The sequence below is a fragment of the Callithrix jacchus genome, chromosome 7 (assembly GCF_049354715.1).
Source record: "Callithrix jacchus isolate 240 chromosome 7, calJac240_pri, whole genome shotgun sequence".
NCBI lineage: Eukaryota > Metazoa > Chordata > Mammalia > Primates > Cebidae > Callithrix > Callithrix jacchus.
This window is the reverse complement of record NC_133508.1, coordinates 75,413,891-75,437,212: the sequence shown is the minus strand read 5'-3', so window position 1 is coordinate 75,437,212 and position 23,322 is coordinate 75,413,891. Positions and strand designations below refer to the sequence as shown.

At 42.9% G+C, this 23,322-nt stretch overlaps 3 protein-coding genes and 1 long non-coding RNA gene across 10 annotated transcripts in view; 3 read left to right on the top strand and 1 right to left on the bottom strand.

Moving 5' to 3' along the window:
- GJA9 (gap junction protein alpha 9) overlaps positions 1 to 4,324 on the top strand; it is a 10,909-nt gene extending 6,585 nt beyond the window's left edge. For all 3 annotated transcript variants that reach the window (XM_078331299.1, XM_078331298.1, XM_017974578.4), the window contains exon 2: positions 1,996 to 4,324. In XM_078331299.1, the coding sequence (XP_078187425.1) occupies positions 2,091 to 3,635 (1,545 nt within the window). In that variant the 5' untranslated portion in view covers positions 1,996 to 2,090 and the 3' untranslated portion in view covers positions 3,636 to 4,324. The remainder of the gene's footprint in view (positions 1 to 1,995) is intronic.
- Positions 1 to 16,699, bottom strand: part of LOC144576975 (uncharacterized) — a 29,651-nt gene extending 12,952 nt beyond the window's left edge. The window contains exons 1-2 of one of the 2 annotated variants that reach the window (XR_013519936.1): positions 4,280 to 16,699; positions 1,621 to 2,248 (exon numbers count right to left, since the gene is read on the bottom strand). This is a non-coding gene — a long non-coding RNA (uncharacterized LOC144576975). The remainder of the gene's footprint in view (positions 1 to 1,620; positions 2,249 to 4,279) is intronic. The other variant, XR_013519937.1, reaches the window with a different exon arrangement.
- On the top strand, positions 4,840 to 14,706 carry MYCBP (MYC binding protein). 3 transcript variants are annotated; one of them, XM_054259166.2, is made up of 6 exons: positions 4,840 to 4,925; positions 5,128 to 5,299; positions 9,886 to 9,934; positions 10,577 to 10,706; positions 12,529 to 12,610; positions 13,289 to 13,733. In XM_054259166.2, the coding sequence occupies exons 1-5, from the start codon at positions 4,842 to 4,844 to the stop codon at positions 12,571 to 12,573; spliced, it is 480 nt and encodes a 159-aa protein (XP_054115141.2). In that variant the 5' UTR covers positions 4,840 to 4,841; the 3' UTR covers positions 12,574 to 12,610; positions 13,289 to 13,733. The 3 variants fall into 3 exon arrangements, with proteins under 3 accessions (XP_054115141.2, XP_002750679.5, XP_078187431.1); XM_002750633.7 differs by having other exon boundaries at positions 5,128 to 5,200; positions 12,529 to 14,706; XM_078331305.1 differs by having other exon boundaries at positions 12,529 to 14,706.
- Positions 12,537 to 23,322, top strand: part of RRAGC (Ras related GTP binding C) — a 25,134-nt gene continuing 14,348 nt past the window's right edge. Inside the window, exons 1-3 of one of the 2 annotated variants that reach the window (XM_078331300.1) lie at positions 12,537 to 12,605; positions 19,546 to 19,749; positions 20,711 to 20,910. In XM_078331300.1, coding sequence (XP_078187426.1) covers positions 12,603 to 12,605; positions 19,546 to 19,749; positions 20,711 to 20,910 — 407 coding nt within the window. In that variant the 5' untranslated portion in view covers positions 12,537 to 12,602. Of the gene's footprint in view, positions 12,606 to 16,835; positions 17,185 to 19,545; positions 19,750 to 20,710; positions 20,911 to 23,322 lie in introns of those variants that run through there. The other variant, XM_002750631.6, reaches the window with a different exon arrangement.

The window sequence follows — 23,322 nt, the reverse complement described above, 5'->3', positions numbered from 1 at the left end:
TGAAACCTCATCTCTACTAAAAATACAAAAATTAGCTAGGCGTGTGCCTAGTAGCTGGCACACGCCTGTAATCCCAGCTACTAGGGAGGCTGAGGCAGGAGAACTGCTTGAACCCAGGAGGCAGAGGTTGCAGTAAGCCCAAGATTGTGCCACTGCACTGCAGCTTAAGTGATAGGGCAAGATTCCGTCTCAAAAAAACAAAACAAAACAAAAAGCGCCCCAAAACAACCACAATAATAATAAACTTCAGCTACGTAAGATGACTTCTCTCTGATAAGGAATCCTACAATTATATTATTTTTCTTTAATTTTAATTTTTTTTTAAAGAGATGGGGTCTCACTAATATTGACCAGGTTGATCTTGAACTCTTAGCCTCTAGCAATTCTCTCACCTCAGCCTCCCAAAATGCTAGGATCACAGGCATGAGCCACCGTGCTCAGCCTAAAATTATATATATGTTGTGCATATGTGTACATATATGTGTATATGTATGTGTGTATATATGTATACATATATGTATTTTTTTGAGATCGAGTCTTGTTTTTTTGCCTAGGCTGAGATGCAGTGGCACAATCTCTGCTCACTGCAACCTCTGCCTCCCAGGTTCAAGTGATTTCCTTGCCTCAGCCTTGAGAGTAGCTGGGATTACAGACACCTGCCACCACATCTGGCTAATTTTTGTATTTTTAGTAGAGACGAGGTTTCACCACGTTGGCCAGGCTGGTCTGGAACTACTGACCTCAGATGATCTGAACATTGGCTCAAAGTGCTTGGATTACAGGCATGAGCCAATGTACACGGCCTACAATTATATTATATATGTATGTGTGTGTGTATATATATATATGTATATATATATATATATTTTTTTTTTTTTTGAGACAGTATCTTGCTCTGTTGCCCAGTCTGGAGTGCAGTGGTGTGATCTCGGCTCACTGCAAACTCTGCCTCCCAGGTTCAAGCAATTCTCCTGTCTCAGCCTCCTGAGTAGCTGGGACTACAGGCACCCACCACCACTCCTAGCTAATTTTTGTATTTTTAGTAGAGGTGTGGTTTCACCACATTGGTCAGGCTGGTCTCAAACTCTTGATCTCAAATGATCTGCCCACCTCGGCCTCCCAAAGTGCTGGGATTACAGGCATGAGCCAATATGCAGGGCTTAAAATTATATTCTTTTTTGAGGGGACAGTCTTGCTCTGTCGCCAGGCTGGAGTGCAGTGGCGCAATCTCAGCTCACTGCAACCTCTGCTTCCCGGGTTCAAGCGATTCTCCTGTCTCAGCCTCCTGAGTAGCTGGGAGTTCAGGCAAATGGCACCATGCCCAGCTAATTTTTGTACTTTTAGTAGAGACGAGGTTTCACCATGTTGGCCAGGATGATCTTGATCTCTTGACCTCGTGATCCACCCACCTCGGCCTCCCAAAGTGCTGGGATTTTAGGCGTGAGCCACCGTGCCCAGCCCTGGCCTATATTCTCAATAGAGAATATATACACTCCTCCTCCGGGTATCATTTTTTTTCATTGTATTGTGATGTCTAAATATAAGTCATTTTAAATTCCTGACATCTAAATATATTATTGGTAATAGATTAACCATTTGGCCAGGTGTGGTGGCCCATACCTGTAATCCCCACACTTTGGGAGGCCAAGGCGGGCGGATCATGAGGTCAAGACAGGAGGATCACTTGAGTCTAGGAGTTTAAGACTAGCTGCAGCAATATCGTAGGACCCTGTCTCTGCAAAAAATAAAAAAATTATCTGGGTATAGTGGCACACACCTGTAGTCCCAGCTATTCATGAGGCTGAGGTGGGAGGATTGCTTCAACCTGGGAGGTTGAGGCCACAGTGAGCTGTGGTTGCAACACTGCACTCCAGACTGGGCAACACAGGGAGACTCTATCTCAGCAAACAAACAAAAAACCCTACTGCTATCCAGGAAAGAAGCAAAGCAACCAGCATATGGAAAAAGTGATGCATTGTTCTATTTTCACCATAGGTTTGCTTTAAGAAATAGTGCTCCCTTCAGAATGGAAGAATTTATCTGCCTCTTATTTGATGGGGATCAGAGCTACAATGGCTAACTAAATAAATATGGGGGACTGGAATCTTCTTGGAGATACTCTGGAAGAAGTTCACATCCACTCCACCATGATTGGAAAGATCTGGCTCACCATCCTGTTCATCTTTCGAATGCTTGTTCTGGGTGTAGCAGCTGAAGATGTCTGGAATGATGAGCAGTCTGGCTTAATCTGCAATACAGAACAACCAGGCTGCAGAAATGTGTGCTATGACCAGGCCTTTCCTATCTCCCTCATTAGATACTGGGTTCTGCAGGTGATACTTGTGTCTTCACCATCCCTGGTCTACATGGGCCATGCATTGTACCGACTGAGAGTTCTAGAGAAAGAGAGGCAAAGGATGAAAGCTCAGTTAAGAGTAGAATTGGAGGAGGAGTCTGAAATGCCTAGGGATCGGAGGAGATTGGAGCAAGAGCTTTGTCAGCTGGAGAAAAGGAAACTAAATAAAGCTCCACTCAGAGGAACCTTGCTTTGTACTTATGTGATACACATTTTCACTCGCTCTGTGGTTGAGGTTGGGTTCATGATTGGACAGTACCTTTTATATGGATTTCACTTAGAGCCTCTATTTAAGTGCCATGGCCACCCGTGTCCAAATATAATCGATTGTTTTGTCTCAAGACCAACAGAAAAGACAATATTTCTATTATTTATGCAATCTATAGCCACTATTTCACTTTTCTTAAACATTCTAGAAATTTTCCACCTAGGTTTTAAAAAGGTTAAAAGAGGGCTTTGGGGAAAATACAAGTTGAAGAAGGAACATAATGAACTCTATGCAAACAAGGCAAAAGAAAATGTAGCCAAATATCAGAGCATGTCTGCAAATTCACTGAAGCGACTTCCTTCTGCCCCTGATTATAATCTGTTAGTGGAAAAACAAACACACACTGCAGTGTACCCTCATTTAAATTCATCTTCTGTGTTTCAGCCAAATCCTGACAATCACAATGTAAATTATGAGAAATGCATTTTGGATGAACAGGAAACTATACTTTCTAATGAGATTTGCACACTTAGTACTAGCTGTAGTCATTTTCAACACATCAGTTCAAATAATAACAAAGATACTCATAAAATATTTGGAAAAGAAGTTAATGGTAACCAGTTAAGGGAAAAAAGGGAAACCGAAGGCAAAGACAGCAAAAGGAACCACCACTCTAGAGGTCACTCTTCTATTCCAGGTGTTGCTATGGATGGAGAGAACTACAGGAGGCAGTCACCCCAAACAGCTTTTTCCTTGCCAGCTAACTGCGATTGGAAACCACGGTGGCTTAGGGCTACATGGGCTTTCTCTAAAGAAGATGAAAACTGCAAGTCACCTCCTAAAGGTAACCTCAAAGGCCAGTTCAGAGAGGGCACAGTCAGAAGCCTTTCTCCTTCACAAAGAGAGTCTCAATCAATTGACATTCCAAACATTGCTGATTCTTTGGGAGAGCTGTCCTTTGAGCCAGGGTTAGTCAGAACTTGTAATAATCCTGTTTGTCCTACAAATCACGTAGTGTCCCTAAGGAACAATCTTATTAGTAGGCGCGTTCCCACAGATCTTCAGATCTGAATAGCGGTTGGCTTTTAGACATTTTATGTATTATCATAGAAGTAACCTAGTGGTGGTGGGGCACAGATAAAATAGTTAAGGGCCGCTCTAAAGACCAGCTGTTAAAGAGAGACAACTGCAAACTTATTTCAGCAATGGAAAAACAGCTGATTTTAGATGGTGAAGAAACACTTCTAAATTCAAAGACATAAAGCTGCCAAATCCGGATTTTTTAATGATGTCCTTTCGAATGTGTGTAACTGATTTTGGGAAAATCGTATGTTCAGAATTGAGGCTAAATTGAGGCTATTCTGGTTTTATCTTTGAAGAGACCACAGCCTTAGGAAATGGCTCTTGATCTATATACTTCCACCTTTTAGTTATGAATCCTTTATCTTTGAACACTGGGTTAATTTTGTTTGCCCCTAGAACACAATCACGTAGTTTCCTTCTGGATTGGATCCTGATGTATCTTGAGTATAATCACATGTTGCTACCTAGTAAATAAAATCTTTAAAAGATCCGTGGCTTTCTTTCACCAGTTGATAGCATCGTGATTCACGGCCCGCATTGGACTCGGCTCTACTCACTGGACATCTAACCTCTCCACTTTATTAACTGTACCCACACTACAGGGGTGTTGTGAGGATTAAAATTTAAAATACCTGTGTTTTCCACAGTGCCTGGCACACAGTAAACACTCAAAAACTATTGCCAGCTCGTTACTGCTTAGAGGCCCGCATCAAGTCAGCCACGACTCAAGGAGACTCTAAAGATAAAAGCTGGGGCCAAAATATACGATTCTAAACACCCTCCTCAGCTATTGCAAAGCTGTGAGCACTTTCTCAGAATGAGAGCCAAGAAGCCTAGCACCTATGGGTCACCACAACTTCCGAGGTCCCAGATGAGAAAGATGCGCTCGCTACCGTGCGGATATCCTTCCTCCTGCAATAGTCCCAAAGCTCCCGGGCCTTGCCTCCGGACGCCAGGCCGATCACCTGGACAAAGCTACAAAAATCTCGCCTTTTGCAAAGAAAACGAAACGCTACGGCGACCGGAAAAGGAAGAGTTGCGCTTCCAATAGCCAGAGGGGCGGGCATACGCAGCCTCCCTTGGCTCAGCCTGCTACGGAGGATGCAGAGCGTCCTGGTAGCCATGAAAACAGGCCACACCCCGGCGATTCCGGCTCGTGGTTCGCAAGTGCGCAGGCGCGCGCCCCTTCCGCGCATGAGCAGTGCTGTTCCCAGCCCGCCAGTCGCGGTCTCCGGCGCCAGCTACGCCGTTGCCGCTGTCACTATGGCCCATTACAAAGTGAGGGGGGCGCGGCGTGGCTGGGGGCATGCGGGCGGTAGGAAGCCGCTGGTCGGCTCCGGGTGGGAGTGGGGTCGCGCGCGCAGGTTTCGGCGCGGGGTGGGCCGGAGGTAGCGAGGCGGAGGCGGGGTTGCCGGACTCCCAGCGCCTTCTTCCTGCTCGGCCCCCAGGCTCTGGCCACTGACCCCCGGTGTCTCCTCAGGCCGCCGACTCGAAGCGTGAGCAGTTCCGGAGGTACTTGGAGAAGTCTGGGGTGCTGGACACACTGACCAAGGGTGAGCCTGGGCTAGGAGAGGATACCTTGTGCCCTCATCGTGCTCCCTGGCATTGCCTCGTTCCCCAGCGGGCCGTAGCGTGGGAAGGAGGGGAAACAGGTGGGAGCCGTGCGGGGTCCAGCGAGGTGGGCCTCGGGGTTCGGCAGGGCCCTGGCTGCTGGACGCCGCCCGGGTGGGGTAGCCTAACTACGCTACCCTTCTCCGCACCGGGAGTGAAACTCTTGCAGCTGTTGCAAAGTCTCTCCAACTTCCGTTGCTTTGCCTCGAGCAGCCGCAGTGGACGTGCTTGCCAAAGACCTTCAGATCCCAATTCCTCCCACCTTACAGTTTTTGTGGAGTCCTCATAATCTTGTTAAGAAACATTTTCCATCCAACAAAGAGCAACTGGAAAAATGACCGAATTTGAAAGTGGGCTATGAAGTAGCTGAGTGAACCTAATCCCCAAAATAGGCGATTCATAGCTAATTTGGCTGTGGCTTTTCAACCCCCATTCCTTAGTCTGTGTCAATTCTTATTTTGTGTATATTTCATAAAGTAGAATTACAGTTTAAAGAGCTCGAGGGCACATCAAAATGATTATATCGTTTTCACTTTTTAAAAATGAAAGCTTACTGTTAACACCATCTCTTCCTTCGTTGCTTCAAGATCTAAGTAAGTAAATGAGTAAAGTGTTGGAAACAGAATTCCAAAGGGTAGGATACAGTTTACTTCATTAGCTTAGCAGTAATTTGAATGCCTGCTGTGTGTCACTCAACTCTGGGATTTTCAAGGGTGTAGAATGGAATTGTTGGCAGGGATGAGGACCTAGGTGAAATGAAACTAGGAAGTTTGGGAAGTGTGGGAAATAAATTGTTAACTGCTCTTTGGACAGAAGCAAAGTTTAGGGGAAAATTCTAGGATCATAACTCCTGAGTCTTAGCAGAAGGCAGGCTTTTAATTTCCATGGGCTAGTAATTTTGAATTGCTACCTATTCCAGGTTCAGATAATAGGTTACCTCTTTGCAAATAAACTTCAACAAATATTAAGGGACTGCTCTGTGAAAGCACTGTGCACTGTTGTCTCTGGAAGTGTCACAGATGCTTTGAATGTCACTCCCTCTAAAAACTCCATAAGTTCATTTCTTTTATTTAATCATTTTACTTAGGCCTTTGTTCTGCCCACTGGAGATACAGCAGGTGAAGATAAAAGTCTCTGCTCTCATAAGCTTGTATCCTAGTTGAGGGAGACAAATACATAAATTGTAGTGTCAGCCAGTGATAAGTGTTACAGATAAAAATATAGCAGAGTTAGGGGGATAAAGAGGAACAGGTGAGGCCAGGCACTGCTCATGCCTGTAATCTCAGCACTTTGGGAGGCTGAGGTGGGTGGATCTCTTGAGCCCAGGAGTTTAAGACCAGCCTAGGCAACATGGCAAAACCCCGTCTCTTTAAAAAAAAAAAAAAAAAAAAAAAAATTGCTTGACATGGTGCTTGTCTGTAGTCTAGCTACTCTGGAGGCTGAGGTGAGAGAATCACCTGCGCCCAGGAGGTCAAGGCTGCAGTGAGTTGTGATTGTGTCACTGGGCAACAGAGTAAGACCTTGTCTCAAAAAAAAAAAAAAAAAAGTGACAGGTGGTGATGTGTGTGTCATTTTTATAGTGTGTGTGGGGGGGCGGGGCTTTCTTTAGTAACTTTTGAGCAAAAACTTGAAAGAAATAATATATGTCAAGAGTTCCAGAACATATAAGTAGGCCAGAGTGGTTGGATGGAGCAAGTGAAAGACTGAATGGTAAAAGGCAGAAAAATGACAGTTTTAGGAGGTAACTGATTACACAGAAGATGTTGCCCAGGGTGAAGTGCAGTGGCATGATCTTGGCTCACTGCAGCCCCCGGGTTCAAGCAATTCTCCTGCCTCAGCCTCCCAGGTAGCTGGGATTACAGGCATGTGTCACTATGCCCAGCTAATTTTTGGTATTTTTAGTAGAAACGGGGTTTCAACATGTGGGCTAGGCTGATCTTGAACTCCTGGCCTTAGGTGATCCACCTGCCTCAGCCTCCCAAAGTGCTGGGATTACAGGTGTGGGCCACCTCACCCGGACTCCACTGGAATTTAACCTCTCAATCTCCTTAGATTTCCAGGCTCCTAAATAAAATCAAACAACACAGTATTGATGTAATTTATTAAAAATTTGACTTTCAGCTTCAAACATAGGTGCTTTACACAGTTCTATTTGTTTTTACTTTTTTTTAAGAGAGTCTCAGTCTGTCACCCAGGAATGCCTGGCCTCAAGTGATCCCTCCTGCCTTGGCCCCTCCAAGTGTTGATATTACAGGCATGACCCACTGTGCCCAGCCTCACAAATTTAATTTACATATATATATATTTTTTGAGACAAGGTCTCTGTTCTCCATACTGGAGTGTTGTGGCACAGTCACAGCTTACTGCAGTCTCAAGCTCCCAGGTTCGAGCAATCCTCCCATCTCAGGGACTAGAGTAGCTGGGACTATAGGTATGAACCACCATGCCTGGCTAATTTTTAATTTTCTTTCTCTTTTTTTTTTGGGTAGAATTTCAGTGTTGCCCAGGTTGATCTCAAACTCCTGGGCTCAAGTAGTCCTGCCTTGGCCTCTCAAAGTGCTGGGATTTCAGGCATGAAACACTGTGTCTGGCCCATATTTTTTACAGCTTATTTCTAAGAGGATTTAAAACTTTATAACATAAAACGCTGTGAAGGGATGGCTAAAGATAAAGATGATAAATCATTTGGAAGCTGAAGCATTTTAGCTATTTTGAGCACTGTATCAACCTCTAAAAATCCTGTGTGTGAAGGCAAAAGGGGAGCATGATTGGGTAGAGAGTTCTTATCTACTTGGGGGCCTGAGGTGGGAGGATCTGATTAAAAGGGAGTACACTTCATCTATAGAAAAGCACAGGAAACTTAGCATTTACATTATGTTCTGCAGTTATCAACGTTGTAAGTACCAGTGACAGAAATTAGAAGCCGAAGGAAATGGGGTGGGGGAATAAGAGGAGGAGAGAGTATTAATCATGTCTCATAAAATTAGGATGTGGCTGGGCGAGGTGGCTCTCGCCTGTAATCCCAGCACTTTGGGAGGCTGAGGCACGTGGATCAACTGAGGTCGGAGTTTGAGACCAGCCTGACCAACATGGAGAAACCCTGTCTCTACTAAAAATACAAAATTAGCTGGGCGGGGTTCATGCCTGTAATTCCAGCTACTCGGGAGGCTGAGGCAGGAGTATCACTTGAACCCAGGAGGCAGAGGTTGCAGTGAGCCGAGATTGCGCCATAAACTCCATGCTGGGCAACAAGAGCGAAACTCTGTCTTAAAAAAAAAATAAGAATTTAATAGGGATAAGTGGAAATTAATGGAAGGAGCAGCAGAAGTTTGAGCATGTAATTTAAAGAAAAAGGTAATAAAGAATAAAGAGTTCTGTGAAATATTGAGAGATGAGAGGAGAGGGTAGTGGTGGTATAAATACATGACTTTCTCAAAAAACAGTGCTCTTAAGTGTATTTAGATGAAAGGTAACCATCGGAACTCAAGTGTAAATTGTTAAAAATAGTTATGTGATTTTTTTCATACTGTATATTATTTTGTTATTAAAACTCTGAAAGAACAAAAGGGGGAAGTATGTAAGTTGGTTTATAACAGGACTTGGGGTCTAGATATCTATCAGTATTTTGTGTGTGGTTACTTTTCTTGCTTTTATTAGATTTTTCAAAGGGTTCCATGCACAAAAAGTCTAACCACTGATTAAGAGAGTTTTATCTGGTAAATTCTAGGAGGAATTTGTTCCATAGATGAAGAGCAAGGCAGTGCTCATATGAGCAATTGGATATGAAACCACTTGAGTATATCTTATTTTAATGTTGATTTGAGCATGTTGACTACTGGTAAAGTTTTTGGTTGGTGGTTATTTAGCAAAACAAACTTCATTCTTGAAGACCGTTTTTGAATTCAGAGCTTCTTCTGTAATTACCATAGTCCTGTTGATTCTTTCCTGAATTCTCCAATTTTTTCCTTCTCACTGTTCTATCACTCCCATCACTTTACTGCAGGTTGCTGTCTTTTTAAACTGGATTACCACATCAGCCTTTTAACTGTTCTTCCTGCCTTTCTCCTTGTCCCACTCCAGCTGGTCCACATAGCAGTTAAGAGTGGGTCCTGTCACTCCCTTTCTTGAAACTGTTTAATTATATGCCAACCAAATTTGCATGACCCCCCACAATGTGGCCATGACCACCTTACCAGTTTCCTTTCCTGCCACATTACTCACAAATCCAGCCATACTTGAATTTTCAGTTCCTCAATACATTGTTTCCTGCTCCTGGACCTTCCCATTTTATCCGAAACACTCAACCCCTAGTTATCAGGTCTTTGCCCTCCTTTAGGAAGCGTTCCCTGATGTCCTAGGATTAGTTAGGTGTTCTTCCAGTGTGCCACCGTAACCCACTATCCAGTATTCCTGCTTGATACCCTCTGTTTAGTTCCTTTTTTATCTTTTACACTTGACTGTAAATTTGTTGAGAACAGGGACCTTGTCTGTCTTCTTCAGCATTGTATAGTCTTTGCAATGTGCTCAGCATATAGTTGGCACCTAATATTTACTGGTAATGGAATATAATTTCAGCCATTCAAATTTAAGACTTCATTTGTTGCTTTTTCTGCTTTTTAATTTGCAGTGTTGGTAGCCTTATATGAAGAACCAGAGAAACCTAACAGTGCTTTGGAGTATCCTTTCATCTTTCAAGTCAGAAAAAGGCTTTATTTTGAAACTTAATTTTTTTAGATAGATAATAACCTTTAAGCTGGGCATGGTGGCTCAAGCTTGTAATCCCAGCACTTTGGGAGGCTGAGGAGGGTGAATCAGGAGGTCAGGAGTTTGAGACCAGCCTGGCCAATGTGGTAAAACCCCTTCTCTACTAGAAATACAAAAATTGGCCTTCTCTTTCCGGTTCTTCCCGGAGTCGGGAAAAGCTGGGTTGAGGGGGCGAAAAACAAAAAAAAAAGAAATACCAAAATTAGCCATGCATGGTGGCATGCGCCCATAATTCCAGCTACTTGGGAGGCTGAGGCAGGAAAATTGTTTGAACCCAGGAGGCAGAGGTTGCAGATGAGCTGACATTGCAGCATTGTCCTCTGGCTCTGGGCAACAGAGCAAGACTCTGACTGGGGATGGGGGTAAAAGAAAAAAACCTTTAAAATACTTCCGAATATTGAGAAAGTTATTTTCACTTGAGTTTTTGGATGGTGATCTCTGGGTAGATATTGGTGGTAAAGTGGGTAACTCTGGTCAGGGATATTGATACTACTATGTGCTATTTTATTAGTTTCATTCAAGCCTAAGAAGTAAGTTCTTAACATTGATAATAGTTTTTTAAAGCATCACTTAGGAGCTGCTACCCCAGAAAATCCAGAAATAGAGCTGCTTCGCCTAGAACTGGCTGAAATGAAAGAGAAATATGAAGCTATTATAGAAGAAAATAAAAAACTGAAAGCAAAGGTAAATTTCTAGAAAGAATTCATATTAAAATAATTTTACCTTTAATATTTACATAATGTAAACCTCACTAAAATGGATAGGTGGGTAGGGAGATGGGTGAATATCATTTCGAATTAATTACAATGTAAGGCCAAACTTAAGTAAGCCCTGTCTAGAAAACCACAATACAAACTGTAAGTAGGACAAGCAAAGTGTGATCAAGAAGAGGTTCTGGCCAAGCATGGTGGCTCATGGCTATAATCCCAGCACTTTGGAAGGCTGAGGTGGGCAGATCATCTGAGGTCAGGAGTTTGAGACCAGCCTGGCCAAAATGGTGAAACACCATCTCTACTAAAAATACAAAAATTAGCTGGGAGTGGTGGCAGGCACTTGTAATCCCAGCTACTTGGGAGGCTGAGGCAGGAGAATTGCTTGAACCCAGGAGGTGGAGGTTGCAGTGAGTCAAGACCGTGCCACTGCACTCCAGCCTGGGCAACAAGAGCAAAACTCTGTCACAGAAAAAAAAGTTCTTAGGAATCTGCATAAACAAAAAGATAAGAATATTAGTTAATACTGTTTATAAGTAAATGGACAGTTCTAAGATTCTTAAGCAGTTGATTTTAAGTAGGCCAGTATATGGCCACTGCTTTATAAATTGCACCTCTTAGAATTTGTACAGTTCATAGTCTGCAAGGCCATATGTGGTGGCCCTCTGTAAATTTGTTTGCCCTTAATTTTTATCTAGTGCTAAAGTTTTTTCTTTATTTTTTTTTTTGAGACAGGGTATCACTCTGTTACCCAGGCTGGTGTGCAGTGGTGCAGTCACGTCTCACTGCAGCCTTGACTTAACAGGCTCAAGCGATCCCCACACCTCTGCCTCCCAAGTAGCTGGGACTGCAGGCATTTGCCACCATGCTTGGCTAATTTTTACATTTTTTGTAGAATTGGGGTCCCACTATGTTGCCCAGGCTGGTCTCAAACTCCTGGGCTCAAGCATTCCTCCTGGATTGGCCTCCCAAAGTGTTGGGATTATAGGCATGAGCCACCACACCCAGCCAGTTTCTTTCCTTTTTTCAAACTCCTGTGAGAATTTTCAGAAACTTCAAATTAGTCTTTGAGGTTTTACCACAATCTTAATCACATAATGTTTTACATTACTCTAAGTATTTCTCCTAATGTATTTTATCTTCTCAGCAACTTTGAGATAAGTGCAACAAGTACACGAACTGCCTTATAGGTGAGGAAAGGAAAGCATAGTGAAGTCTGATAAACTCCTCAAATCCAACAGGTTGTTGGCAGAACCCTAACGTTAGCCTAGTGTTCTTGCAAGGAACCACACTTAGCATAAAAGAAAATGCAGTTATTTTGAATTATCCAAGATTCCACAATATGTAAATGCTAGTTAACTCTTTTGAGCCTTTTAACTCAAAGACATTAGTTGTTTATTGGCTGTCTAGATTAAGACATGTCACGTAACTATCTACTTTTCAGTGGGTATTTTCAGTAAACTTTTGGTGGAGAGGAAGAAAGCTTATCAGCAAATGAATCTTGGGAAGATATAGTTTATTGCATATCAAGTATTTGAACAGTGCAGTCATGAACTGGAATGAAATTTTAGTTTCAAAGTAATTTTAAAGGTTTATACGAAAAGGGCTTTCATTAGATTTGATTGCATTAAATCTTAAATCACTGACTGATTTAAAATGGATAGTCATAGAAACTGATATTAATACAATTTACTGACTTAATAATTAAGTTAATATAATAGTTACCTTGTTTTATTACTATTTTTTACCCAATTTAGAATAAAATTCACCTAAATTCCTCTGTCTTTGCCCCATAGCTTGCTCAGTATGAACCACCTCAGGAGGAGAAGCGTGCTGAATAGGATTCTTCTCAGTTGAAAGACAATGAAAAATGGTTTTGTATGACTTGAATAGTTTGTATAGTATATAATCTTTTCTGAACAGATGCTATAGAACTCTTTTAATATGTTTAATTCACCTGTCACATTCTGTTAAAAACACATAGAATCATCAATAAAAACTCAATATAACTTTCTTTGGGTCTTAAAGCAGGAGAATCCAAAGTAAATCCTGAAAAAACCTAAACACAGCCATCTAACTCATTACCTTAAAAGACATTCTGTTTATTAGTCTGATTAGGAATGATGGCACTGGTTGTATTTTAGCCAAGGCAGTTTAGCATGGAGCTATTCCTTGGTGTAATTCAGGATATGAACACAGGTACAGTCATTCTTTGAAGGTGACACTGTTGTGTATATTCCCTATAGGCAGCTGGAGAGATCTGTGTGACACAAGATGCTTTTGTACGGGTTCTCATGACTCTTCGGCTCTTGTTTGTGTAACATGGAACAAACAACTCTTCTTTGCCACCACTTTGCCTTAGAAAACTGTGTGTGTGCCAGTTTGAACTCTGACACCACATTTTCCTTCTATGCAATCATGGCTTGTCTGATAAGCTTGGATTGGTTTGCTCTGAGCTTTAGTGGGTCCTAGTTGCACACTAGCCTTTCTGTGCTGTTTTTCAATTTGCCTAATAATAGCAGTTACCCTCATTGTAATTTACGTAACTTTAAACAGGATCATACTGTACCCCCTGCCTGCCGTATCTGCTTACTGAGCACAGAACAGAGGCAATATACAACTCTGGGTTCACACATGAGCTGGATGAGAAGAGGAATGAGCCATATATTGTGGAAAATCATAGTTTGTAGGTATAATTATACAGTGCTTTTTTTTCCCTCAAATTATTTTTCTAGCCCTGGATTCATTTTATCTTCATTATCCCTGTGACGTAGGTGGGGCAAATATGAGGGGAAGTTGGGTGCTGAATTTTTAGGCCAAAGACTGATATTAATACAAATCACTCACTAACTGTAGAGCCTTGGGCATATCAGTGAAGTGCTCTGAGATTCACCGTCTTCATCTGTTTAATGAGAAGAATATCCGTGATGCCTACCTCACAGGGTTGTTGTGAGGGTCAAATGAGAATGTATGTGAAAGATTTGTAAATGGTAAAGCACTATATTCTTGCTTGTTAGTCCTTTTTCCTTTCCTTGGGTAGACCTACAGTCAGATGTTTTGTTTCATTGATCACTTATTTTCTTTACTGATAGACCTCCCTGTTGTTAGAGAACCTATCTTTGTTTTTGGTCAAAACATACATAGAAAACAAAATGATCCATTGAAAACTGGTTTAACTAGCAAAAGCCTTGGTACTTGTTAGAAACTATGACCAAGCCAATTATAAGAGCATTTAAATCAGTTGTGTTAGCAGGAATGTGGCAATGGCTGGTGCCTCTTCTAGTCACAAGTTTGTTTTTGGAGGGGGGCCAGAAGAACATTTGCTTGAATAGATTTTCTTTTTTACCAATTTGAGTGCCTCCTACATGGGCGGCAGTGGATTAAGCGCTGGGTGTGATAAAGAGGAATGACTTAATTGAGACATTTATATAATCAAATACAGTGTGGGTTAGGACCTGTGACAAACCATTATAATAAAACATGGCCCCATGAGGGTTTTGGAAGAGAGAGGACTTGGCTTCTTTAGTTGGTATGACGGTTTCTTGGTATATCACAGGCCGAAATTTTTTTGTGGCAGCCAATCCTCAAGTGCTTTTTACTCATTGGATTAGTATTAACATTTGTGTCAGTAAGGCAGGTGACTGTGACTGTCTTTTGTCCTATCCTTTTTGAACAGAATGGCAACATGTGGGTTGGATAATCGCACTTTTAAGTGAAACTGACTTGCTTAAACTGCTGTACCAGTCAGTGCTATTTAAGAATTCAGGATCAGCCTGCCCTCTGGAGGTCCTCATCAACATTTCTGTCAAGGATTTGGATGAAGACAATATAATATACAAGATGCTCCATGGAAGAGAAAATGGATCCCCTCCGTTAAGCTCCTGCTACAAAATATCAACTTCACATCTTACCTACCTCACAAGGTTGTTGTAAGAATCAAATTAAATACAACGGATGTAAAAGTGCCTTGCAAACCGTAAAGGATTATGTACAGACCAGATGGTAGTAGTGCCAGATCTGTAAGTGACACAAATTGGAAAGTCTGTTTGGAAGACCATATTGAAACAAGCTTTAAAATGATTAACCACCTGGAGTACCCAAACTGCTGGACCTAAACCAAAAAGTTGAAATACCAAGTCTTACATTTAGGTTAAAGAATGCTCTTATACACATTTAGGCACTAGGATAGCTGACAAAGTGTTAGTTCTGGTGATTATTAACGTTGAACCACCCTATGGATACTTAAAAAAAATTTCCATTCTGAAAAGCACGAATAGAAATATTGTCTAGGCACTAAATATTCTGAAAGTTGTTTAGTATTGCTTTGTAGGAGTCAGATGTTTGGTGGGTATTGACAAGCTTGAATGCATATAAGGAGTGACCAATAGAGGATTTGAATGTATAAGGCAGGGCTCTCCAATAAGGTACTAGCTACAAGCAGCAGTTAAAAATTTAAGTTCCTCAGTTACACTAGCAACATTTCGAGTGCTCAGTCCTCATACTACTACCGGCTACGTGTTTGATAGTGCAGACAAAGAACATGTCTATCAAGTATATCAGTTATATTGAACAGCACCATAGAAAGAATGCTTGAAGGAACTGAGGATGTTTAGCAAGGAATGGGGAAGACTTAGTGGGTAATGAATACTGCAATCTGGTATTTGAAGTGCAGTCATGAAAAAGATGAGGACTACTATTTTGTTCTATTATAAGCTTCAGGGAGTGTAGTTTGGCTTGAATAATGAATGTTTGAACAAAGGTTTACCACAGTAGAGTTGGCTGCCTTTCGAGGTGGTGAGCTCTCTTCGAACTACTTTAAGTGCATTCTACATGTCTATTAGACACTATAGAGTTGGTTTGTTTTAGGTGGCAGGTTGGGCTAAATGACCTCTAAGGGTATATCCTACCTTTAACTTCTGGATTCAGACAAAACTAAAGTCCCAGACGTGCCCTCATGTGCGAATTTTTCCTTCATAATCAAGAAGTCAGTCTCCTTGGAGGGCTAGGAGCAACGCCCCACTCCTGTACTTAAAAATTGTATAGGGCTGTGCTTTAAGAGGATCTGATTATCAAAGATAAAAAAAAAAAAAACCTCTATTTCTCAGACATATTTGGTGACAAGCGTTTGCTTTTGTTTGCTTTCATTTTTCAATACTTTGATCTCTAATCTGAAGGAGGTCATAGAAGAGGCAGTGATCTATGGGGGATAGAATTCCTGGAGAAGTAGGCAGTGATCTATGGGGGATAGAATTCCTGGAGAAGTAGACATTGACTAGGCGGGAAGGAGGGCAAATTGAGTCCCGTTCGGTTTGAAGTGGCAGCAGTTTCCACTATCTGCGAAGGAGATAAGATGTTCTAGCTTGGCTGCATCTGCTTTCCTATCAGGGTCCAGCTACCTGCTAGAACAAACTATCACAGTGACCCACGACTCTGCCTTGGTTGAGGTCTGCCCTCAGTCTAGCTGGCTCCCCCCAGTCTAGCTGGCTCCCCCATACCTTTGCACAAACCAACTGTATCCATACACCTAGATCTGCTCAGATGCGTTCTCATCCAACTCCCGAGCATGATTTATCCGTGACCTTCCCACGTAATATTTCATACCGAGGTTACTTACACAGAGGTCCGATCTCTGTTCATCTTCAAGCGACCTGAGGGCAGGCAGGATCCGAGTCTGATCCAGTTCTGTGCCCCTTGGTAGGCACCCAGGACACCGAAGGCATCAATAAATATTGGTTGGGCAAGTACAGTTGTAGGATGAGGATAGTCAATTCTTCCCCCAAATTCCGGAAGGGCATCTCCATAGCTGTGCTCTGGGAGCCCGGAAGAAGGCAGGGGAGCGGTGCGGCCAGCGGTGCGGCCAGCGGTGCTATGGGCCGGGGCGGAGGGCAGAGGGCCGGAGTCCTGGCGGGAGGCGCGGCTGGGCCGCCCTCCTCGTGACTCCTCCTCCCCCCTCCGCGGCTGCGAGTCAGGTGATTCCGGCACGTGACGGGACACCACCTACCCTGCTGCTCTCGAGTGGCAGCTGGGGCGGCCAATGAGCGTCTGCGCTTCGGCTCGGGGCCTATGAGAGCCGGGCTCTGGGGGGGGCGGGCCGGACGGTGGCGGCTGCCGGGGGCGGTGGCGGCGGCGGCGGCGGCAGACTAGGGAGGCGGCGGCCTGGCTTGGCTTGGCCTGGCCTGGCCTGTCAGGGCGCGGGCGGCGGCGGCTCCAGCACCATGTCCCTGCAGTACGGGGCGGAGGAGACGCCCCTCGCCGGCAGTTACGGCGCGGCCGATTCGTTTCCAAAGGACTTCGGCTACGGCGTGGAGGAGGAGGAAGAGGAGGCGGCGGCGGCGGGCGGCGGGGTTGGGGCAGGGGCTGGCGGAGGCTGTGGCCCGGGGGGCGCTGACAGCTCCAAGCCGAGGATTCTGCTCATGGGGCTCCGGCGCAGTGGCAAGTCCTCCATCCAGAAGGTGAGCGGGGCCGCGCCGGGCCCCTCGCCCCCTCCCCGGGGCTCAGGTGCCTGGCGGCGGGGACGCCCGGGAGGGCGGCGGCCGGGGCCCTCTTGCGCTCCGTCCCTTCTCACTTTCTCTCCGACTTTTGCGAGCGCACAGGCGCGGCCCCGCGCGGGGATCCCGACCTCTGCGTCCACGCCCAAGTCAGCTGAGGCCAAGTGGAGCGTTGAAGGCGAAACTGGCTGCAGGGAGGCAGGTGCCCGGTGGCACCGCCCAAGACCTCCGCTGGGACCCAGTCCCTGTGTCATTTACGAAACTGAGACACACTCTCCAGTTCTCACTTGGAGAACTTCGTGGACTCCCTCCCCTGACTCGTTTTGATTTGTTCTTCTCACTTCAGGTGACCTGAGTGTGCAGGGATTCCCAGCAGAGCCCCAGGGGGCCGCGTCAGAAAGAGTTGTGACTAAGACACTGAGCGTTGTAATGCTTGCTCTCGCTACTGGTGTGAAGGAGACTTCGCTGTAGCGTTAACAGGGAATTGGGTAGTGAGGTTGCACCCATTTCAGTAGTTGTGGCCTGGTGAATGTAATTACTGGTGTTGTCCCCCCTGTAGGTGTGTGTTTATAAAAATCTGAGACTTTGAGAATATTTTGCAGACCTAGTCTGTTTTCACTTTTAGGCTTTCATCAACAAATGGAGGGCTGTACGCGTTTTTTTTGTTTTTGTTTTTGATACTGAGTCTCTCTGTGTCGCCCAGGCTGGAGAGTGCAGTGGCTCAATCTCAGCTCGCTGCAACCTCCTCTCCCGGGTTCAAGCTGTTCTCCCACCTCAGCCTCCTGAGTAGCTGGGATTACAGGCGTGTGCCACCATGCCAAGATAATTACTGTATTTTTAGTAGAGATGGGTTGGCCAGGCTAGTCTCGAACTGCTGACCTCAAGTGATCCGTCCACCTCAGCCTCCCAAAGTGTTAAGATTACAGGCATGAACCACCACACCGGCCTACACTGTTTAGTAAGGGGGAAATAGAGGCAAAGTTGACTTCCTCCGTCAGTCAAACCCATTACGCTCGTAGTAAGCTGGTAATAAAACTAGTATCAGCAGGCACCTGGTCTTTTCACCTCTCTGTTGCAAACAAAGGTCTATCCAAAATACATCTGTGATTTTTTTTTTTTCTTTTTTAACATTCTGACTGATATTTTGTAGATGGGATCTTTTTTAAAAGCAGCTTTCTTCCAGATTTGCTGGAGTACTGTGTTTTATTTACCTTGATTTTCACCTCTCTAGCAAGTACAGAATATCAGATGATTAGGAATTGTGGCTTACATCCTTGAGTCCTAGTTAACCTTTCCAGCAAAATTTGGGTACGTTGACTGTAGATTTTTAGCAAACTAATTTTTGTTGTTCACATTTGTTACTGAGAAAACTTTGAGAGTAATTGTTTATTTTTCTTGTCTAGAAAGTTAGAGGTAAGGTAGTTTTATGTTAGAATTGTCTAGGTTGCAAATATTGTGATTCCCTTTTTTTTTTAATATGGAGTCTTGCCTGTCTCTCAGGCTGGAGGGAGTGGCTCAATCTCCACTCACTACAACCTCCGCCTTCTGGGTTCAAGTGATTCTCCTTCCCGAGTAGCTGGGACTACAGGTGTGCACCACCACGCCTGAGTAATTTTTATATTTTTAGTGGAGATGGGGTTTTCACTATGTTGGTCAGGGTGGTGTCGAACTCCTGACCTCAAGTGATCCGTCCACCTCGGCCTCCTAAAGTGCTGGGATTGCAAGTGTGAGCCACCGATTATTGTGATTCTTAACAATTGATTTACATTTCTTTTCTCATGGGAGCTATCTTTTCCCTGTTAGTCCCTGTGGCCTCCTCCTAGATGTTTTCACTTTCTACTTGGTATAATTACTCCATTTCTTCCACTAGACTGCAAAGTCAGTGAGGGCAGAGTCCAGTCTGTTTCACTTTGTTTAATTACTCCTCAGAGCCTGAGGTAGGCATTAGAATAATTTTTGAATAAACCAGAGTTCTTAAGCTTTAGCTATAAAGGTTTTCTAATCTTAAAGCAGATTTTAACAGAATTAATGTTAGCTTTCCCCCAGAGAAACCAGTGGAGGTGATAGAGATTGCTACTATTAGTACTGAGTATGCAGAGAACATAGGAAAGATTTAGCTTCAAAATAGATTTAATTGAAATTAATTTGGTGTCTTGTCAAAAATAAAGGGATAGTGAATACCAATGGATTCACCACTCAGTTTCTACTTTTCAAAAATTTTTTTTTGCTATGGGATCAAATTTTTAAATGTTAAATGAGGGTGGAATTTTAAATTTAAATTCTGAGGTTTAATATTCATAAAATTGCCTGTTTTTCTTTTAACAGGTGGTGTTTCATAAGATGTCACCCAATGAGACCCTGTTTTTGGAAAGTACCAACAAGATTTATAAGGACGACATTTCCAATAGCTCCTTTGTGAATTTCCAGATATGGGATTTTCCTGGGCAAATGGACTTTTTTGACCCAACCTTTGACTATGAGATGATCTTCAGGGGAACGGGAGCATTGATATATGTCATTGATGCACAGGTAGTTAGGAACTCCTCTTCCCTGGTGGGAAAAAGATGTAGGAACAAAGGAAAGTTGTTTATCTTCTTTGTCATGTGCTTGTAGCTTATCTCTTAGGCAGTGGATTCCCTAATAGTGTAAGAGATGCAGTGGCAGAGGTGCTTTGGGAGCAGGCATGCCACTGTGCAAGTACAGAACATCAGATGATTAGGAGATGTGGCTTACATCCTTGAGTCCTAGTTAATGAGCAGCTAACATTGGCCTTCCATTTTGATTGGTTAATGGTAGATGTGACTATACTCTATACTAATAGTAATGTCATTCCCTGAAAAGATCCCATCCCATAACATAGAGGAATATGAGAACTGAGTCAGTAGATATTAGAGCAAATAGTTTACTTAGTTGTCCAAATTGAGTTTAACTCAATAAGCATTTATGGAGGGCCTAGCATGTGGTGGTCAGTCAGATGAATGGACAAGTCCCTATCCTTTAAGAAGCTTACTTTTTACAAGCTTAAGCAGTAGTTAAGAATGCTTTCTGAGTGATAGTCTCTACAGAGGGTGCCTTCACATACAGGATCTAATTAATTTAATCTTCACGGTATTGTTAGGTAGATAATATAATTCTGATCTCACAGATAAGTAAACTGAGATCAGAGTTTAAGCAACCTGCTTAAAGTGACACACTGAATAAATGGCAGAGCTGGGATTACGTTAAAAAATTATATTGGGAAGAAATGTTTGTTTCCTTTTACCTTTCTTAAATTAGTGTTAAAAATTACAAGCATTAACCTGGTAATTGAATTTTTCATCTTGAGACAATTGAAGAGTTATTTAGTAGTATAGTTAATATATTTGACTGTTTGAATGATACTTAGGATAGCATATTTTCTGTGATTGGAGAAGAAGGTGGTTTGAGGCTTTCTTCTCATTACTTGACTTGTGAGATTTATTTTTAAAAAATATTTTGTTCTGACTTACAGGATGACTACATGGAGGCTTTAACAAGACTTCACATTACTGTTTCTAAAGCCTACAAAGTTAACCCAGACATGAATTTTGAGGTTTTTATTCACAAAGTTGATGGTCTGTCTGATGATCACAAAATAGAAACACAGAGGGACATTCATCAAAGGGCCAATGATGACCTTGCAGATGCTGGGCTAGAAAAACTCCATCTTAGGTAACAACGTGTGTGTTTGATATGAGAGCCCTGAACAATGTGTAAATGTATTCCCATCTCTGTCATTATAAACACTATAGTTTTCTGTTACCTGTATGCCTTTTGCCAAGTCTTCTATGTTTTTGATCTCTTTGTTGAATTCCAAGCTGTCTGGGAGCCTGATACTGAGAAATTACCTACTTTTTGCCTTTTCCTGGAGATTGAAGTCATGTGAAGTGTTTCCATTGGTGCTTTTCCAAATTCATCTCAAGACACTGCAGTCAGGTTGTTTCTTCATGGTATAAATCTGCTTTGGGACTCTTTCCTCTTGGTTTCATTACTTCCCCTCCTTGCCTCAGTGAGGTGAATTTGTCACATTTGTTGTAGAAAGCTTTAGCATGAGTCTTAGTATTTTTCTCAGTAGGAACGTCCTTATACAGAGAGTACACTTTCAAATCTGGACTGACTCTTCATTTTTATTTTTCCTTCCACCTCCTGCCCCTGGACTGACTCTAATATAGCTAAGCTTTTAAAACACTTTATACTTTTTTTCTTTTTTTGAGATGGAGTTTCGCTCTTGTTACCCAGGCTGGAGTGCAGTGGTGCGATCTCGGCTCACTGCAACCTCCCTCCGCCTCCTGGGTTCAAGCAATTCTCCTACCTCAGCCTCCCGAGTGGCTGGGACTACAGGCATGTGCCACCATGCCCAGCTAATTTTTTTTTGTATTTTTAGTAGAGACGGGGTTTCACCATGTTGACCAGATGGTCTCGATCTCTTGACCTAGTGATCCACCCGCCTTGGCCTCCCAAAGTGCTGGGATTATAGGCATGAGCCACCGTGCCCGGCCTTAAAACACTGTATACTTTTATGAAACTCTAAAGTTTGGCTTAGGTGGGTTTATCTTATACATTTGTATAAGGCTGCTGTTAACTTTAGAAGACTATTGGTTTATAACTATTATTAAGAACTTATTATTAAATAATAGTAGCTCCTAGATAGGATTGATTTGTGTATTTGCATTCTAAAAGTATATGAGGAATATTTTTGTACATGTTATTTTATTTGGTGATATAGGTAGAAATGAGTATTAAAAAATACCCAAGAAAATATTCTCTTGATGATAGAAGCAGCTTGAAGGGAGAGCAGGGGAGAGAGACAGCAAGTTCTTTCTCTGTCTCTGTTCTATTGTTGTGACTTCTCTATGGGCTCAATCTAACTGCTGTCCCTACCCCTAATATTCCCTGGGCCTTAGTCTCCAAGAATCTTTCCGTTATTCATCTGGGAAACCATGAAGAAAAGTCTTGTTGACCTCTAGTTTGCTTGGAATAAGTTTCTAAAAAATTTGAAAGTATTTCATGGTTAAAAAAATAAAAATTCAGCAATGTTTATAAGAGACAATGAAAGTACCTCTCCATAAAAATTCAGTCTTCTTTTGGGAATCCACTGCTAATAGTTTTTACCTGGATTTTGAGTCGTGCTTGTCTCGTTTTCCCCAGTGCTCCATGGGGATCCTTCTGATTCTCTTTACTCCGTAGTCTGTGTCCCTTTCCAGGGCATCCAATCCCAGTGGCACTTGCTATCCCCTTCCTAAGTACCATGTAGGATCCTAGACCTTGTTAATTTCAGTAGAATTTTGCATCAAGCTTTTATTTAGGCCATGTACAGTGGCTCATTCCTGTAATCCCAGCACTTTGGGAGGTCGAGGCGGGTGGATAACTTGAGGCCGGGAGTTTGAGACCAGCCTGGCCAGTATGGCAAAACCCCATCTCTACTAAAAATACAAAAAATTAGCCTGACATGGTGGTGTGTACCTGTAGTCCCAGCTACTTGGAAAGCTGAGGCAGGAGAATCGCTTGAACTCAGGAGTCGGAGGTTGCAGTGAGCCAAGATCGCGCCACTGTACTACAGCCTGGGCAACAGAGCAAGACTCTGTCTCAAAAAAAAAATAAATAAAAGCTTTTATTTAGTACTAGCAGCCCTATGGATGAAGCTCCATTTCATTTCCAGTTTCTATAAACTTATCTTACTAAAATGCCCTGTGTCTTGCAGGTTGTACCTGTCCCTATTCACCTCAAGCCTCTTACTTTGTTCACCCTTTAGCCTACAGGAAACACTAAAATAATCCTTTCTCCTTAGTACCTGTAGGATCTTCTTGGCCTTACCTGTTCCATTGCTCTTACATCTGGATTAGAGCCCTGCGTTGCCTAGATTAGGTTCTCAGGTTAGCTCCTTGAAAGTATCTTTAAATTACCTATAAAGTAGTATACACAGTTCTATGTCTCTGATGTTGTAATATATATATATATGTATAAATGTGTGATGGATGTGACTGTAATGAAGAGTATACTCCCTGTGTGATAAAGCAGATAGAATGGTCGACAGTGTTTAAATTGTTAAAGGCTTCCCCCTCCAATACATGTTTTATTGAATGT

Excerpts from the sequence above, each read along its gene's own strand:
- MYCBP (XM_078331305.1), top strand. The coding sequence starts at position 4,842 with ATGAGCAGTGCTGTTCCCAGCCCGCCAGTCGCGGTCTCCGGCGCCAGC. Across the intron at positions 4,926-5,127 it reads TCACTATGGCCCATTACAAA|GCCGCCGACTCGAAGCGTGA; the intron begins GTGAGGGGGGCG and ends GTGTCTCCTCAG. Across the intron at positions 5,300-9,885 it reads GTGGGAAGGAGGGGAAACAG|TGTTGGTAGCCTTATATGAA; the intron begins GTGGGAGCCGTG and ends TTTAATTTGCAG.